We start from the raw sequence: 19163 nt of genomic DNA, 5'->3' as shown, positions 1-19163 counted from the left end.
AATACATAATTGCAAACAATAAAACGCTTCTGTACAATAATACGTAATTATATTACAGTGTATGTTCATATTTTTATTAAATCGTTTACATATTCACAACTAAGTCGGCATCGTTAGGAACATAACACTCTGTTCATGGTGGAAAATGAACGCTCTACTTCTGTTGCGCCCACAGGAAGTAATTGAAGAACACTTGTAAACACTCTAGTGTTATAACAACGTAACTGAGGCTATGACAATGTTTAATTCGCAGTATTTCCATATGTGTTTGAGAGAATAATCGTGCATACATGGTCAAATTAGATACTGAATAGATAAAAATACATTGATATTGCGTTTTAATTCCATTCGAGTGCTTAGCCTTCCTTCATAGAAACTATCATAGGAAAAGAATATTAAAATTGTTAGTATAACGTTGAGGTAAATAATGTAAGTAATAATTATGTTTTAAATTTCCGTCTTAATCTTTTCACTGCTGACATAGCACCACAAAGTAGAAAAATCAGTGCATTATTATGCTTCTTTCTAACCAGTGATAGATGGTATAGAGTGAAGTTTCAAAACCATGTTCGAAACTTAGAAGCCGGCTTTCTAGCGTATAACCGCACGCAACAGCAGTGAAACGATAAACTGTACGTACTTTTATGATTCTTCAGACTTGTTTCCTACTTAAACTTAGAAAAAGAATTCCTTTTAAAAATTAGAGGAATACTTTGTAGGAAATAGGATAACTGATTTTGCAACATTTATAGAAAACGTAATTCTTTCACAAGATACTCGCTGGCTTGTAAGAATGAAAGTGTTGACAGTCTGGGTGCCAGGAACGTGTCCCTGTTCGTTGGCGTAGATAATGGTATTGGCTTATTTTCGGAACTACAGGAGTCGTATGAAAATGTCAGCCATTAGCAGCTTTGTAGAGCTAAAGGAATTTTAATGTAAGTACTTCTTTTTATCAGTCAACAAATCAACTGTTGAGAGTTCATGAATAGAGTGGTAAATGGCTTAGATGTTTTGTTGTCAATAATACTGTTCTAATTGTAAATCACGTGCAATGGTAGGGAATCTAAAGTTCTTAATAATCCGTATTATTCTTAAATCATTGTTGCATATTTGTATGTTTATCATTCGAACGAAGATTCCAATGTGTAAAAAATAGCAACATTTTAACATCTTTTCAGTTCCAATAAAATACTGCAATATGAAGTGGCCAATGTTTACTTGAAATTCATTCTTGTTAAGCATGTTAGTTGTAAAGACCTAACATTTCATAAGGCACTGCCCAATAATGAAGGAATAGTTTTGAAACTGGTGAGTTTAGGTAAGCGTTTTTCAAACTGGGTCTATGAGATCTGCTCTTGTGATTCTCTTAGACTGTATATTAGTCCAAAAAAGATATAAAAAATTAAATTCAAATCACACAATACAGTTAAGAAATCTCAAACAGATGTAGATTATACAAATAATATATTATGGAGTTTAATAAAGTAAAGATTATAATAAAGTAAAGATTATATTAGCTTATATACAACTCTATCCATTACGACTCTGGAACTCACTAAAGAAATAATAAACACTTCTGACCAGAGTATATATATATAGTTGTTTTATTATATAATATGCTTGATAGTCTTCAATTACTAAAAAGCTTAAATGTATATTTCCAATGTAAAATGAAGGAAATTTTTAAGAAATGAGAAGAGCTTATTGGAAGTACCAAGTTGTTTACATGAAGAAAATAAAATTTTTTCATTGTCAGTATTATTTTCTTTGTGTAGTATTTCGAATATATATAAGTTATGTGTGAAATTTTCTGGAGAATCCAACCCTACCTATTTCATTTATTCTCAAGCAATAATTTTAAAATACACATTCAATCTTAACATTTTGTGCAGAACTCGAAAAATGTAATTTATTGAGTTCCATACTTTTTTTTTTTTTTTTTTTGAAAGTGTTAATAAAACCATTGAAGAAATGATTTGCAAAGGTGTCGAAATTACTCACGTAGAAGTCTGTAATTGGTTCTGGATGAAAAGTGCATTCTGACAATACACAAAAACAGCTTTAAACATCTTCCCTGTATGTTCACACACATAAACTAGGTTATGAAGGGTCCCTGAATGCCTCTTCCCGTGCTTAGCTTTTATCATCACTTCATATAGTGAAATAAAATTGGGACGAGCATCCCTTGGGCTTTTATTCTTCCCTTTCAAAACTTGCTGTATAAGTTACAGAAGGCACTGACATGTGTGGTCGTAATCTTCGTGTAATGAGACAGATCCTTAGTTAAGAGCTTTTAAAAAAAAAAATAACTGTTCTTCTAGCTTGGGAACTAAAATATATGTGTATATATATGTGCGTGTGTGACAAGTAGCAAGTCTGCTAGACAAATGCCAGAGATCTTTCAGTACACGTGGGGATTAGTCAACATATACTTTTCATATGCGAAAATCACAATAGAGTCGTATTTTAATAGTCAAATAACGTGTGAAAGACCGGTCATTCTTCCTAGGATTTTCCCCCTATTGCTTCTTGTATTTACTTTATTTCTGCCCGTGAAGTATACAGGATCTTTAGAAATGAAGTATGAAGAGATTTCTTATTCCCTTTGGTAAGAAATAACACTAAATTTTTGTACGTAATTTTTATGTGACATGATTTTATGTTGGCAAAATCATTATTGATTTTGTGGCAGTGATCGTAAAATCATCTCTGGAACCGATATTTTATGTTAAGTGGCTGAACCATTATTTTCAGAGAATTTTTATTTTTAGTGCAACACCCTTGATTCACGTTGTGCATCTCCTTTCCCTGTTGCATTGTAAGCAGATCTTGGCCAAATAGTACACTTTTCAGTGATTTGAATTAATATAAAATTTTTGTTACTTTTTACATTAACGTAGGATCGAGATCAGTCTGTTTCGCTATGCCGATAGAAGCATCCGCATTTCTGTAAGTTTTGCGTATCTCATACGAATATATATACTATAGGTTGTTCATTGTCCTTGGGTTGTATCGACAATTCCTATGTGCATCTTCACGATACCTATTTTAAGAGTAAATGTCACTCTTGTGGGCGGAGAAAGGAGTTCGAACACATAAAATAAAAATGAGCTTTAAAAGTTGCACTATATTGGCCGGTTTTATATCTGTGAACAATTGTTCCTTCTGTGCAATGATAAATGCAACTTGCTTTCACAGACAGAGAGAAAAAGAAATGTTTCGTTTATGTGCCTTCTATATCCCAAGATAAATAATTTATTTAACTTTACAATGCAATGCAATATGTAAATAACTATGATGTCCCAATTTATATATTCATATTGAGACATAGTATTGCTGAAAAGAACATGACTATTAAGAAGTAAGGATTTATTTTTGCCATTCCACTTACATTGCTTTGTTGGAGTTTGTTCACGTTGGAATGTTTAGATATATTTAATGTAGGGTAAGTATTGCAGTACATTCTCCATAAATATACCCATACCTGCACAAAATGAAAATATGGGTAAACAGGAAATAGTACATCCACAGAAGATAACGCAAATATTTGGATATAATCTAAAAACTCAATTTTGGATTTGGCAGAAGTAAATTTCGATTTCCCCAAGACTAAACTCCTGTTCTAAAAATTAATTAATTTGTATTGAATTTCAGGTAACGTTTAACACTGAAAGAATTATATATAAATACATACATACATCAAACATCCTTTACTACGTCTCTGCGTGCAGACAGCTAAATTACATCCGGAAATTACATTTAATTTTTCAATCTGACATATAGCACTGGGCGAATTACTGTGGGAAATACTTTCTATACTGTATCAAGGTATATTCCACTTCGTAATACATAAAATTTGTCTCTGAGATAATGCAGATGCAGTTGACTCGGAACATAATATTACATTGTATTATACTCAAGAAGGAACTACGGCGTTTAACTTAAAAAAAGTGGTGCCTCCTGGGTACGCAATAGAGATCTATTATAGTTGAATTTGGTCTAGCATTGGGGTATATACAGTTTCTTATAAAAGTATCTGATTTTTTTTATCAAGTTATTTATTTATTAACTTGTATTCACATTCTGCTAAGAAGTCTGAATATTCAATTTCGTTATCATTAATCTACAATATATTTGATGATCTCGAAATTTTCAGTGAGATAAAATATATTATTGAATATGTCATTGTTATATTATTGCCTTAGGAATAATAGCTGTTAATTTGGGCTACACAAATAAGTCAAATAAGTTATTGTGTTTTAACCGTAATGGTACCTCAATCGTTTTTCATAAAGTTAGATGAAAATTACCGTAATAACGTAACTAAATACAAATAATACTTTTAATAATAATCAAAAGTACTTGGGTACTTAACGACAAGCAAATTTTTCTATCTGCCTACTTATACCTATCATATTAAGAATTCTGCTATTACTAGCAGGTTATATGCTGCATAACTTGAGAATAATTTATGCATAACAATTTCCGCTAACATAAGTGTCTTGACGTAAAATAGTTAAGAAGAAGCAGAAGTGAATACATTTAGTATGGATTAAGAGAGTGTATACATTTCTCATTATACAGAGTGATCACAAATTCTCGTTACCCCCTATCGCATGCCCACATATTCATAGATGGTCGCATTTTATTAATGTGGGATCATGGCAGAGAACAATTTTGAGGTAGTTCTTTACTATTTATTCCAGAGTGTCTGTGTATACACCATCATTTTCATAGTTGTATTGCTGGCGTGATGGCAGTAAATGCACGTCGAATAGCATTCTTAAGTGCGTGAACTGTCTTGTAACGTGTGGCAGCAACTGTTTGTTTAATGAACCCCCATAGTACATTGTCGCAAGATTACAGATCAGGACTTCGGAGTAACCATTCCAAATGTGCAGACAAATGGACAAATCCATGTCCAGTCCATTTATCAGAAAGTACCTCATTGAGATATTCTCTAACGGCAATAGCATAATGGGCTGGTGCTCCATCCTGCTGGAACCATCCGTTCCGTCATGGTGTAAGTAAACTCATCAGTCATGATTTAGATGTATATCAGTATCAGTAACAATAAGAAACAACAATTCATTAGCATCTATGTAATACATACATAGGAGGTAACGTGATTTTGTGATCACTCTTATCTCTCTTGTATTTTCTTTTAATAACACAATCATTCAATGTAAACTACAGGTACATTAATTAATGCAGCTGTACTTTTGGAAGCTTCGTGGGCATAATAAAGTTGTAATTTGTTGTAATAATAATAAAAAACTACAAGCAAGTTGACTATTAACACAATAAATTACAATATTAATATGCCTCATGAAGTTTCTATCGATACAGCCGCATTAACGTAACTACCGTTTTACATTGAACTATTGTGTCATTTTTCGAAAAACTTCATAAACCCGTGATATATAATGAGAAGAGCTAATGGCTCATGTTAAGAACCTGACATACTAAAAATAGTACAAAATATACTACTTTTCTTTTGCTTGTTTTTCGTAAGAGAAAGGAGATAATGAAATGCAACTTACCTTATTCTACAACAGAAAATACGAATCTAAAGATTTTTCAGTGTTGCCATCCATAGAAATTAAAGTGTTGCCAGAATAACATTTCTCACAAAATCTAAGTTAAGGCAGCGGCTAGAGGAACGAACTCAACTGCATTTGATTACGAATCGTGTTATCTTGAAATCATATGAACTGCTGCTTATATAATAATTGTATTTAGTTTGTAATTAACAAAATAGTTTTAACTTTCAGTTATTAAATTGAAATAATAATGTTATTTAAATAGTAGTTCACAGGATATCAAAACAATATGATACGTAATCAAATACGGTTAAGTAAGTTCCTCTAGTCGTTGCCATAACTTAGATTTTGGTGGAATTGTTATTCTGACAATACTGTAATTTCTGTGAAAAGCAACACTGAAAATTCTTTAGGTTCATATTTTCTATTGTAGAATAACATTATCTATGGTTGTAACAAGTTGCTTTTCATTATCACCTTTCACTTAATGAAAAACAAGCAAAAGAAAAATGTTAAATTTTGCATTATTTTTATTGTCAGGCTATTAAATTAAAGCTCTTAATCTGTACTGTACTTTATCTATATCCACTTCTGCTTCATCTTAATATGAACCATTAATTCCAGTATCCAGTTATTCTCTTTCCTTCTTTCATTTGTTATTTCTGATCTTATTGCCTCCGGTACACATTCCAATATTTTCACCTCGTTACTTTTGCGTTCTACTCTGTTATTTCCCATTTCTTGTGCACACTCACATTTCAAAAGCCTGTAGTGTTAAATCACCTCTCCCTGAAAATAAGTCTCTTATTTGCATACTAATATATGTGATAACCAGAGGTAGTCAACCTTATAAGGTTGGGGACAGATCTTATGAGGTTAGTGAGGTTACCCATATTTCTCAGTTCTAGGGAACCTTTTGTGTATACTGGTTTGATCGTTTTTTAAATGTTAAAAAGCCAATATTTCGCTTATATTGTTTTCATGTGTTATATGTGGACTATATTTACATATATGTGTTTACTTTCATTAGTATATTCAAGTGAATCAATTACAATATATTCAAGTGAACCACATTTAGTATATTTTTTACTGTTAGTTTGTGTCTTCAACTCAATATTTAGATCTAATGGTAGGCGTAGTATGATTATGTGATTTGTGCTTGGTGCAATACTCTAAATGTGTAATTTGCATATTTGTAATATGCTGTCCGTAGAGTGCTTTTTATGATTATATACTCATATGAATGTATTTTGTGTGCTAATAGTTATAAAGGTTTGGGCTGTGTATAGTCACTTTAGCCTTCTATACATTCGTAGCGCGAGCAATGCAACATGCTTTATTTTTCTCTAATTGTGTTTTGTGTAATTCATAATTACCCCTCTTTTTATCACTAGTACATACTAATATTTAAGGATTTACACTCTTAATCATGGTATTTAAAAAGAAGCTGTAATGCTATATGAAATTTAATTTTATTAAGTAGCATGTCTTGGCGTATGTCTATAAAGCTATAGTACTAATTTTGCTGCATAGTACTCGTGCTAATTAAAAAATGCAGGAAAAACATTTTGCAGCAAATCAGTGTCATTGGTTTTTTTCACTTTTTTTGCAGACCTATTACCCTTGGAGAGTGCTACACCGGCCAGCCAACCAGCTTGCTTGTTACATCCGGCCAGCCAATCATGCGCTAGCTTACGTCCGCCCGTTCCCCCCTCCCGGAAGGCTTACAGTTCAAGTGGCGCCAGTTCGTGTTGCTTCTTTGTTACTACATTTTTAGCTTGGGCTGCAGACAGCACAGTTGCTTGCTTATTATTTCGACCTTTCTTGTGTGCTCTTTTCGTGGTTCCTTATTTCAGTCACTAAATTCCCAAACTACTTAATCGTTACTAAAAATATATATATTTAAAAATTGTAAAGGAATTAATTATATGTTTTAAAAAAGGAGATAAAGTGAGAAATTTCTTATTTTGAAGAAAAAAGTGTAACGACAAAACAAAAAGAAAACACACCACAACACCAGAAATTTGCACCATAGAAATTTCTACTAAAGCAAAAAAATTCGTGCACGCCTGGAAAACCACATTGTTATTATTAATTAATTCACAGTAATCTGCCTTTGACTCTGACGAATGTTTTCAAATTACCCGCTAAATCGGAAAACTACGTCCAGCCATATTCATATGCTTCTGTATCTGGAATCTTAAGAAAAACAAACAAAATTACAAAGCACCACCCAGAAACGAGCATTGCACAGCCACAAAGAAAAAGAAATAACACCACGAGAGCAGATCGTAAAGTAGAATAATAAATAAGTACATAAATAAATATATAAAAAAGAAAGGAATAGTTCGTGTTGAAGTGTTAAATTATAAAGACATAGATTATATTTGAGATTTATCGTGAATACACACCGAACACACACATATATATCTATCTATAGCGCAACTGAAGTTATAAAGTCGAGGTGTTAAACGTTAAACGAAAAAATAAACAAATAAATAAAAAAAACTATATCGTTCATCTTCTTAAGAGAAAAAAGAAGTGATTTAGTTTAGTCAAAATACACTAGTTAGTTCCTTCCACGAAGGCGAGGATAATATATATATCAATATATATATTCATATATATATATAAAATTGTAGTTATCGTAGTTTTATATGTTGATCCTGGGATTTGGATATTCCAGACTATTGTGCATTAGTGACTGACTGATGAAACGGTGATATTCTTTGTCCAGTGATATTGAAAATTCTATAATATTTTCCGTTACTAGTCCTCGTTTGCCATATGTTTACAGTGATTTTTTACAAGTAAAAAAAATTCACGAAGGCGACTAGATACGTTACCGTATATATAAAAAATCGATTTATTGCTGTGAATGTGTACGAAGAGACTTTAAAAAGCAAAGAGGATACTCCAGTGCATTTATTTTAAAAGAAATCTATTTTGGCGCTTGACTTATTCTCTCGAGTGATTGGATAACTGGCAGAAGTCGTCGAGTGACTTAACTTGAATCAGAGAAAAACATTCGATTCTACTGTTGTTTAACTCGTGCTCGATATTGTGTTTTTTAAAAATTAAAACAATTTATCGTCAGTTTGTGTGTGTGTGTCGTTTTTTACGGGACTATGGCCATGGTTAACATGAACAACTTGTTGAACGGAAAAGACTCGCGGTGGCTGCAGTTGGAAGTTTGCCGCGAATTCCAGAGAAACAAGTGCACACGGCCCGACACCGAATGCAAGTTTGCACATCCGCCCGCCAACGTGGAGGTCCAAAATGGCCGCGTCACTGCATGCTACGACAGCATAAAAGTAAGTATTTTAACTCATTTAATATCATCTATATTTTAAATCTAGTTTTTCTTACATTTTTTGTGACAATAATCCTATTTTTAAAATTCTATATGTGTATTATGGTACAGTAAAATTGAGTGATATCTAAATCTCTGTTTTTCTATCTATTTAATTATTTGTATCTTTAAGAATAGAATTCTGCATGATTGTATCTACTTCAGTATAGTCGTTTGAATGTGCAAGTCGCCAGTGAAAAACAATAATCCTTTACACAGTATATTTCACCAGTTACTTCCGAACTGATAAAATTGCCAGTTTTTGATGAATAATGTTAAAATCTAAAAGCAGAATGTTTAGTATCAGGTTTTAAAAAATCTTCGAAAATACTAGTCGCAGCATAAAGAACTAGTACGTTTTGATACATAGGAATACAAGAAAGACTTCAACAGGAGGAAGAACATACATTTCTGTTTGTTGTATTTCTTCCTAAAAGGTGAAGTACGAAGCTTCAAAAAAATGAGGTAGGTGTTGATTTTTTGTAATATTACTGTGTCGGTAGCAGAATGTTTGTATTATATTACGGTTACAGAAATAAAGGGATGTACAGCAGTAATTCGGGAATATCAAATTAGAACAGCCATTTCACTAACAGATTACTAACAGATAAGTTTCTAAATATACTGCGAAACAACGTTTAAAGAAAGTTGATTTAGGCAATAATGCTTACTCTTTAATATCCGGTTTTGTTGCATAATGAAGGGAGTGACTGAACAGATATTAATATATGGGTCATGTAGTTGACTGAGTCAAAATGCATCTTACTTGCAGCCGAGCAACGCTGATTGATTTGCTTTTAGTTTAATAGCAACATGTAAAGATAGCTTTTGAAGCACCACCTTCAGAAGCCTTAAATTGTTGCCCTCACATTACCCTGTATGAAGCATCGTGTCTTCGTTACCTATTGTCGAAGATAGAGATAAATCGGTATTTTTACTGATAACAATTTTTTTACACTGCCAATTCTCAACTGACTGGCAAGAATACAAGATAAATTTATCGTTCTGTTGTGACGTGTAGTATATAATGGAAAATTAAACACGTTGCGAGGCATTGGCAGAAAAATGACTTTAAAACCGATAATGTTATTTGGAATAACAGTAGCCTACTGTGATAAATTTGGGCTTCATATTTTCATTTTGGTGAAAATTGATGTGCACGTTTACATTGGTGAAAATTTCAGCAATGTTTCACTGTTTAATAAATGCAGTGATATATTGCCGAATAGTAGTAATTCCACTAGTAATTGTAAGTATTAGCTTTGGTCAGATTTTATTTGTATTTAAATTAGACGTAGTTCCGACGAAGTTGAAGTGAATAATATTCTAATGTAATTCATTAAGGGAGTTTTTCAGATCAGAATTATAGTAGCATGCGGCTCCGTCCTTCTGATAAATACAGTCGACATGATTGTCTTCCAACTAAACATAAACCTCATAGTCAGCATGTTTCAAGAATCTCAACGCATTTCTACTACTGATACCAAGTTTGAACAATCCGCTCCTGGCGATAAAATTACCTATAGCCAATTTGAGAATGAGTTCGAATGTATTTTACGGGATATTGTATGCTAAGGCATGTCCACTAATTCTGACGAGTGTTTGATGTAACATAAGTTGGCGAGGGTAAACAAAAAGATGTCAACTGGTAGTGTTCCCAGTAGTGTACGCGCACTAGACATGAAAGTTATCGGTTAGTAAGAAGGAGGCAAAATGACACCGAAAGAAAATAAAATGGGATATTTTAAGTCTTAAACGCCCCACGGTTATGCCTGCTAGGCTAAAGGAGACGTGATGGTGAGAAATGAATGAAATGGTGGAATGAAGAAAGTGGGAGGAAGCTGGAGAAATCCAAGAAAACCCACACACTTTGTGTTCGTCCACGACAAGCATCATTTGGCGCGAGCTGAGGTCGAACCAAGGACCCCTTGCGCCAGAGGTGAATACTCTACCACTGAGCCACCGCGGCCCCTGACACCAAAAGAAGTATAGTTGGTAAACATGGTATATAAGTTTTTATGGAGAGGACATTAACTAAGCCAGATTATTTACTGTGTGACATTTTGTGAACTCGAAAGTGCCTAAAAAGACTATCTACAACATTCTTTGATGTTTTGAGGATAATATATCAGCAGAACGAAGAGTGGGTTCAGGAAGAAAAGCTATCAAATTAAACCAGCAAGCGATGTTTGAGTGCATTAAAAGTGCAATTTGAGAACATTGCTTCAATTTTCATCTGTCTGGCGATCATAATATTTTATTACCCACAAGTTATATACAGAAGACAATTCGTGGAAAGACATCATCAAATTTTGGAAGAAGAAAATTCCAAAACATACAGAATAGCAGATGATGGCTGCCAAAATTAAATCTTGCTGTCTTCACAGGAAATTATTCAGCATGTGTTTATAGTGGTGGACGAGTCTTATTTTACTCTCAGCAACTCAAAAACGCCGGGTAACGTTTTTATTATTATTATTATTATTATTCCAGTGAGCCTAGCACACTCCAAACAATAAAGAATATCAAATCAAAGCCAGATTTGAAGTAAAGGTATTGGTTTGGTTGCTATTAGTCCAAAAGATATATCCAGTGCACTGATTCCAAAATCTGGCTTTGCCTTCAATGCCTGCACATACTTAATGGATTGTCTTTAGGCTATAGAATAATTCCTTATATACAAAAGCACTATTTGAATGGAAATTATGTATTTTGTCCGGATTTATTTACCTGACATTGGGCCAAGACCATCATTGAACATTTGCGCCATCAAAAGATCAACTTCGTTGAGAAAGAAGACAATCCTAACAGCATCACTGAAGGCAAGGAGATTGCAGATTTTTGGGATATATTAGCACAAAGAGTCTACGGTGAAAACTAAAAAGCACATAGCACAAATCAACTCATCACACATACCAAGTACTGCTCAGGAAAGTTCCACCCTCTTAGCAGCAAGAACTATATACTGACTCGATCATATTTACCGCCAAGGGTTATTCAATCTGCATAATACGTTGTAACTTTTGTTTACATATTAAGTACTTCGTAAACCATTATCGTTCACCAAACATTATTAGGGTCATCAAATGTAGGAGCTCAGGTAAGCAGGTCATATAGCCAGAATGGAAGAAAATAGGAACGCTTTCTTAGTCTCAACTGGAAGTCCCAATTGGAAAGCGACCATTAGGAAGACCTAGGCGCAGATAGGAGGATAATATTAAGATGGATGTCGCAGAAATAGGAATACAAAGTAGAAACTGGATCTAGTTGGTTAAGGATAGAAGTCAATGGAGAGCTTTTGTGAACGCAGTGTTGAACCTTCGGGTTTCATAGGCTATAGAGTTAATTTGTTTGTTCGTGGCTTTTGTTCTGATAATATTTAATGAAGTTAGTTTTTTGTCGAATTTATAATGTAGTGACAGTTTTTAGAGAACATACCTTATAATGTCTCATGTAACATTGTGTTATTCTTCCACATTTTGAATTGTCCTGTATATTATAGTAACAATTTTGTTGAGGACGTTAATCTGTAGCAGACAAATTTCTGATAAGTGAAATACTTGTATTTTATATAACTGTTTTATATAAATGCTGGAATATCCAAAATACATGAACTATGTAGTTTTCAGGTGCTTCAACATTACACATTATTCTCATGATTCTTTATGTTGTTTGCTTAGTCTGAAAGTGTTTACTCTTGGTGTTAGAACATTTTACAAGGCTCTGTCTTAATTATTTATTCGTGACGTATACACTGAGGCCAACATCTGGTAATGCATGTTGAAAACGATAAATGCATGTATAGTGTAAGTAGTTCTTCTCTTCATCAACAAGTGACTACTACGAAAGTTACCTATTTGAGAGAACCCAGCAAAGTGCTCTACGCTGCTGGTTCAAGCTAAATAAGTGAGTGTTTCGTCAGAAAAGAACAGGGGAAAAGTGAAACAGGGTTGTCAGATAACTCTTTTGGTTGTTTCAAGCACACTTGCTCAGGGATGAAAATATAATTTTAATACTAAGGGCTCATTAATAGATACAATACGATTAGGCTACGTCACAAGAACACGAGCTCGGGAAGGGGATTCCAAACAAATTTTCCTGAGCGACCAACTAAAGCTTCAGCGTTTGATGCAGAACAAACATTATCCTCTTGTTGTTGAGACGTTTAATTTAGAATAACAAGTCATTATCGAAATTTCGAACAAGAATTTTAATTTTATGTTTAGAACCAGTGTTTGTATGTTCTAAGAGGGAACGAAACAAAAAAAAAAAAAAATAAAATAAAATAAAATAAAAAATCTTCCTATGTCCATATTTTCGAGTGATTCTAATTATTTTTCTTTCTATTTTTCTTGCACTTTTACTAAGGGCACCGTCCCCTCGCATACCCCCTCATTTTCAGTCCTGCCTTTACTTTTACATTTTCGTGATAATTTTATGTGTTTCCTGCCTTCATTCGAATATACCAGCATAAGAAGAAAGAACACCTTGTTACATATAAGAGTGGCACTTGAGGTCTCAGATCGGCTCTATATTATGGAGGAGATAAAACCTACGTGATGCAAAGGACTGCGAAGTATTACTGGGTGATAGTCTAACGGAACAACGCTGTCTCGTAGTAGCCGATATTTACACCAAGGAAAATTAGGCAGCAGACGACAGAATATTTCTCTTCAAACGGAATAGTGGAAAGCAGATGGGACAAATGCTGTAAAGATTCGAAAAGAAATTACCACATCGCAAGTACTACACATGAAGTGTTAGTAGCACTTATGGAGATGGCAATAAAAGATGTGGGAGAAACAAAGGTAAGAAGTCTCATTACTAAGGAAACGTGGTAGTAGAATAAATAAGTTCAAGCAGCTATGAAGGAGAACAATACAAAAAATGCCAGAACTCTGGCAATTAACAAGACCTGAAGGATTACGAGGAAGCGAAAAAGACGGTTAGTGTAGCAAAAGGCAAGGTTTATGATGAATTGTACAACAACCTGGAAACAAAAGATGGAGAAAAAGATGACATGCAAGTTGCAAGACTTCGAAAGTAAGGGAGAGGCAAAACAAAAAATATATTTCACGTGTGCGCTGCATCAAGGATGGAAATAAGAGATTCTGACAAATGAGGAGAAAATAAGAGGTGGATGGAGTATTTACAGAAATTTCTTAATGAAGAAAACTGAGGGAAGCTTGAGAAAATCTACCCACGAATCACGGACCTGTTTGGCCTGTGACCATGGTACAAATAGGACATGCCATAGTAAAGGAAAAGTGGTAAAACTTAAGATAATATTCCTATCGAAATATGGAAAAGTTTAGGTAAAGGAGCAGTGCGATAGTTTACTCGACTTTTTAATAGGATATTGTGAACGGGAAATATGTCAAAAGAATGAAGCAGCTACGTTGTGCCGGTTTTTAAAAACAAAGGAAATTTGCAAGAATGTGACAACTATTAATACAGACAGTCGTGCTTTCAGAAAAAAATGTTCCGGAGGATCACACTTAGTATTTCGGGGAAGGGGCACTGCTGGTACTATTCTATTTATTATTATATTGTAGACCTATTATTTTGGTCTCATCCTTGGGGGTACTCTTAGCGCTCGGGGGGAGAGGGCAGTGTCCTCCCAGAAACAGTTTGGAAGAAACATTGACTACAGAGGAATAAAACTTATGAGCCATGCAATGAAGCTCTGGGAAAGAGTAATAGGAGTAATATTGAGGGAAGAGAGCGAAATAACAGAGAACCAGTTTGGTTTCATCCCAGGGCAATCGAGAATGGATGCAATATTTGCACTTAGAATGCTAATGAAAAAGTACAGAAAATACTGGAAGGACTTTTATGTCGTTTTCATCGACCTAGAGAAAGCATGTGACAGAGTGCCACGGGATCTTATTTGGAGGGCACTGAAGAAGAAATGTGTTCGGAACACATATATTATTAATATAAGTCAAGATATGTATGGTGGATGTAGGACAGGAGTGAAGAGCGTGTGTGGAATAACAAAAGAGTTCATAGTAAAAGTGAGACTTCATCAGGGGTCTAGTTTTAGCCCATATCTTTTTGCGTTATGATGAACGAGCTTACAAAGGATAACCAAGAGTTTGCGCCGTGGAATATGCTATTTGCGGACGACGATGAGCTGGTAAGTAGGGATGCGCACGAGACGAGTCGAGACAGAATTTTCCTGACAAAATTCGAGTCGAGTCAGAGCTCTTCCAATAGAGAAATATACATTTTTCGAGTCGAGACATCACTTTCACAGCACATTTTCGAGACAAGACAGCCTCAAATCTTGTCTCGTGCGCATCCCTACTGGTAAGACCAAGGTAGCATTGCAACAGAAAGTCAATACCTGGAGAAGAGTATTGACGAGCAAAGGGCTTAGAAGTAGGAAAACTAAGACAGAATATTAACATGTCATTTTAGGAAAAATGTAATCGAAAATACAAGAATATGATTGGATGAAAAGAGGTGGAAATGACGAGAAAATGCAAGTACTTCGGATCAATACTGCTGGAAAATGCAAGAATAGAAGAAGATGTAAACAGCAGAATTAGCAGCAGTTGGACAAAATGGAAAGAAGCAGCAGGAGTATTGTGTGACCATGGGGTACCAATACACCATGAAGAAAAAGTTTACAAAACAATAGTGAGACTCTTGCCATATTATATGGAGTGCAATGTTGGGTGACGAAGAAGAGAGAAGAACGGAAGTTGCATGTTGCGGAGATAAAAATGCTGCGGTGGACGTGTGGAGTGACGTAGAATTAAGAATGAAGTGATCCAGGGAACAATATGAGTGAGACCAGTAGTAGAAAAACTGAAAGAAAGTAAACTGAGATAGTTTGGGCATGTAAGAAGAAGACTTTCGAAATGCGTAGCTCAGCTCACTAACTGAATGCTATAAAATTGAATGGGAAATGAGTGCGAGTCCGGCCAAAGAAGTGGGAAGATTGTGTTAAGAACGGTATCGTTTAGTGTGGTGTCACAGTCCAGCGTTTCCCAACCTTTTTCAACTTGTGGCACCCTACGGGTGTAACTTGAATTCTCGCGGCACACTCATAGATATTATTATTTGCAAATAAAAATACCATGGTAACTTTTTCCTGTGATTACTGATCTCCTCACAGAGATGAAAGCTCGATCACTTGTTTTCCCCCATGCTAATTCATTATGCTTATCTTTTATTCTAATTTTAAAATAGAAAATAATTGCAATGAAATACAGGACTCAGATTTTTAAAAATACGCTTTCTTTTTCGAGAACTGTATCCAACCTTTCACTGAGAACGAAAATTACTAAACAACGAACGTACAAATAAATGTCTTATACTTTTAACTTTGCTGTTTTAACCAAAACCGGTGCATATTATTGCAATCACACAGCTTGCGATGCGTCGAAGTCAAAACAAGCTGTTGAACAAAGTGTTGTTCTGTCATTCACGTGCGAATGAGTATTTTACGAACGTTCACTTGACGCGTACAGTACAAGTGCTTCCATTTCTTGGTGTTAGTATGACTCTCAATTGAAGCGTAACATAGCAGCTAAACGTGGAAATGTGTACGAGCCGAAATACTGGCTGCTACCAGTAATAGATATAGAATAATATATTACAATTACAGTAATTTTTTCTATGGTAGAAATTCATAGTGATGTGAAATACAAAAGTATACACTGTTTTCCCTATGTCTTGCAATTTGGTTGCTATAGAATTAATAATTTTCTTTCGATTTCCTCGCGGCACATCAGTGGTCCATTCGCGGCACAACGGTTGGGAAACGCTGCCACAGAGGGTATGACATAAGATCAAAACAGGTGGAGGATAGTGATCCAAAAAGCCAACCCGCCAGGTAACTGGGAAAAATATTTAGAAGAAAATAAAATATTTCTAGGTTCTTTTTTATTGTTTGGTGTCTTTCAATGGATGCAAAAGGACACTAGACTGGCAGTTTCAAATTTTTACATGATTTCTTTTTATTGTGTTCTCCGGTCAAAATCAATTGTATGATTAAAAAAAAAAAACCTTATGGAGACTGCTTTCAATGTTAGTTTATTATTATACTAGTAATATTATCATAAAATTAAAAGAAAGAAAAGAATAGTTGTTCAAAACCTCCAACCCAGGAAAATGAAGTGGGAGGGAAAAGCCGAAAAATAGAAGTGAATAAAGAGAGGGAGGGATAAAAGGTAGAGAGCTAGCTGGCAGTGGTCAGTTTTCCTCAAAAGAATTTTTATGAGGAAAAAGCAGACCAAACCAAGAATTGGGCTCTGATTTTTGTATAGACATATGGATTGGCTGTTGTTAACTCTAGGGACAGGCAAACCACCAGTTGCTCGTAGCTGAATGGGAACAGTGCAAGTGACAAGGCGGTTGACAGATGGTTGCAAGGCTCAGCGAACCCACCTTCCTGGCATCCACTTCACCGCCTTCCTTCTATTCGGTGCACATGGGTTCTCTATGGGCTGCACTCAATGGACCTGTAGTAACTAAGTTGAGCGAATTTCGTATTTCATTTTGATATAAAAGCAAAAAAATAAGGAGGTAAGATTATAGGAAGGGAGAGGTTGTTTCATATACAAGAATATTTCTTTATGTTTCGGTTTTTCTTGTAAATATTCTCCAAAATATAGGGTTAGGTGTTAGTGATACGGATCATTCCAAGCCTGACACGTTAGTTTTAATTAACACGAAGCACATACGACGCTTTTGGAACAAGGTAAGATCGAAGTGTAGCCAAATAAAAAGAAAATAGACTTCAAAAGTTCTTCGATTTAAACTATCCGAGTTGTTGAGTTCTGGACATAATCTGGATATACAAGAAATTCAGATATTTGGGGAAATCATAGAAAAGGTTATGTTGAGGGATGGAGCAAATACTCTATAATTGATTTTGTTATAATAGAAACATAATAGTTACAAACAATTAAGAAGAAATTAAGAAAATTCCAGTTCAATGGAAGTTTTATAACGTTGATTTAGATACGAAATTACAATTACAAATACAATCAGTGAAATTACAATTTTATGAATTATATCTGAAAATCATCAGCTTATTCCATTCGGTTGTTCAAGTGAAGACAATATTTAATTCTAGATAAAGGAAACCAGCTATTGTAACAAGAGTTTCATCATCTCCTAATACCGGGTGGCCCAAAAGTAGTTATACACCCCTGCATTGATCAAGCATAACAATCTAGTTTATGGATTTATTTGCTTTGGCTCATCCGAGCTTAAGATGTAAGTAAAAACACATTAAGAGCAAATAATAAAGAAACTAAGTCTACCTTATGGATAACAATAAGAAATTATATAAAATGCAATGAGCTGATTAGTATGGTACTGTATACCTACTTTTGGGCCACCCTGTAGGGGAACATCGAGCTACGAAACTCCGCTTTTTTTTCTATCTTCAAAACTCAAACGTGAAGAATAAAATCAAATTGAATTTAAAATTAGATTGAATTGAGTTCAGCCATAATTATTTTTAAATATTTTCATAATTATTTTCAAAATTATTTTTAATAAAGAAAACAATTTTGAAAATTGCTATGATAAATTGCAAACTCTAAAATGGCTTTGGAACTTCTCTCCGATACATCCATCGTAAGCAACCTAATGGACTTTTTAAGCATTAAAGAATCTAAAACTCTACTTAAGTATGAAACGAAAAAGTCTTTCTGTAACGTTACAGTGCATGAGCGTTTTTCTTAGAGAACTAACTTCCTTATTTAACCCTGCTTTTCGCGGCTAGTAAGGTGAATTGTTCCCGAATCTCATTTAGTAGCAAACTATTGAAATATTAAAATAACTCTATGTAATATGTATGCAATGCACGAAAGTTGAACGCGATTGAATTGTCTACCATCGACAGTAGTGTTCTCATATACATAGAATATCAATTTTTGTACTTTTAGTTTCCAAGTCATGAATATCGGCAGTCGTTTGACTTGGATTAATAATGTATTTCGGTGGTTTTATAATAAAGTTTCCAATACATCATGGTAGGTCACCTACTGTAAAGAAAAGAAAATACCAGGAAAAGATTTCAATATTATTATTATTATTATTATTATTATTATTATTATTATTATTATTATTATTATTATTATTATTATTAAGGTTGATAAATGTATCTGTATTGTTTTAATACTGCATATTATTATAACGTTGAAACAAGATTTCTTGTATTAGAACGTTTTAGAATGCAGCGTAGGATAACTTAATCAATTGAGTGTATTGTCTAACCAATCATTTGTAACAGCGTGTGTATT

At 34.1% G+C, this 19163-nt stretch overlaps 1 protein-coding gene across 21 annotated transcripts in view; it reads left to right on the top strand.

The window, feature by feature from the left end:
- LOC145692973 (muscleblind-like protein 1) overlaps positions 1–19163 on the top strand; it is a 1077958-nt gene that overhangs the window by 609687 nt on the left and 449108 nt on the right. For 20 of the 21 annotated variants that reach the window (XR_014132674.1, XR_014132673.1, XR_014132672.1 and 17 more), the window contains one exon: positions 7156–8857. The exons of the other annotated variant lie outside the window; for it this stretch is intronic. Coding sequence is in view for 16 of the 20 variants with exons in the window: in XM_081768588.1 (XP_081624714.1) it covers positions 8672–8857 (186 nt within the window). In the remaining 4 variants the exon portion in view is untranslated. The remainder of the gene's footprint in view (positions 1–7155; positions 8858–19163) is intronic. 21 annotated transcript variants of the gene reach the window in all.

Source organism: Thermobia domestica, chromosome 8, assembly GCF_964235325.1.
Source record: "Thermobia domestica chromosome 8, izTheDome1.hap1.1, whole genome shotgun sequence".
In the NCBI taxonomy this organism is placed as follows: domain Eukaryota; kingdom Metazoa; phylum Arthropoda; class Insecta; order Zygentoma; family Lepismatidae; genus Thermobia; species Thermobia domestica.
The sequence above is the reverse complement of the archived record's forward strand: the minus strand, read 5'-3'. Positions and strand labels throughout refer to the sequence as shown.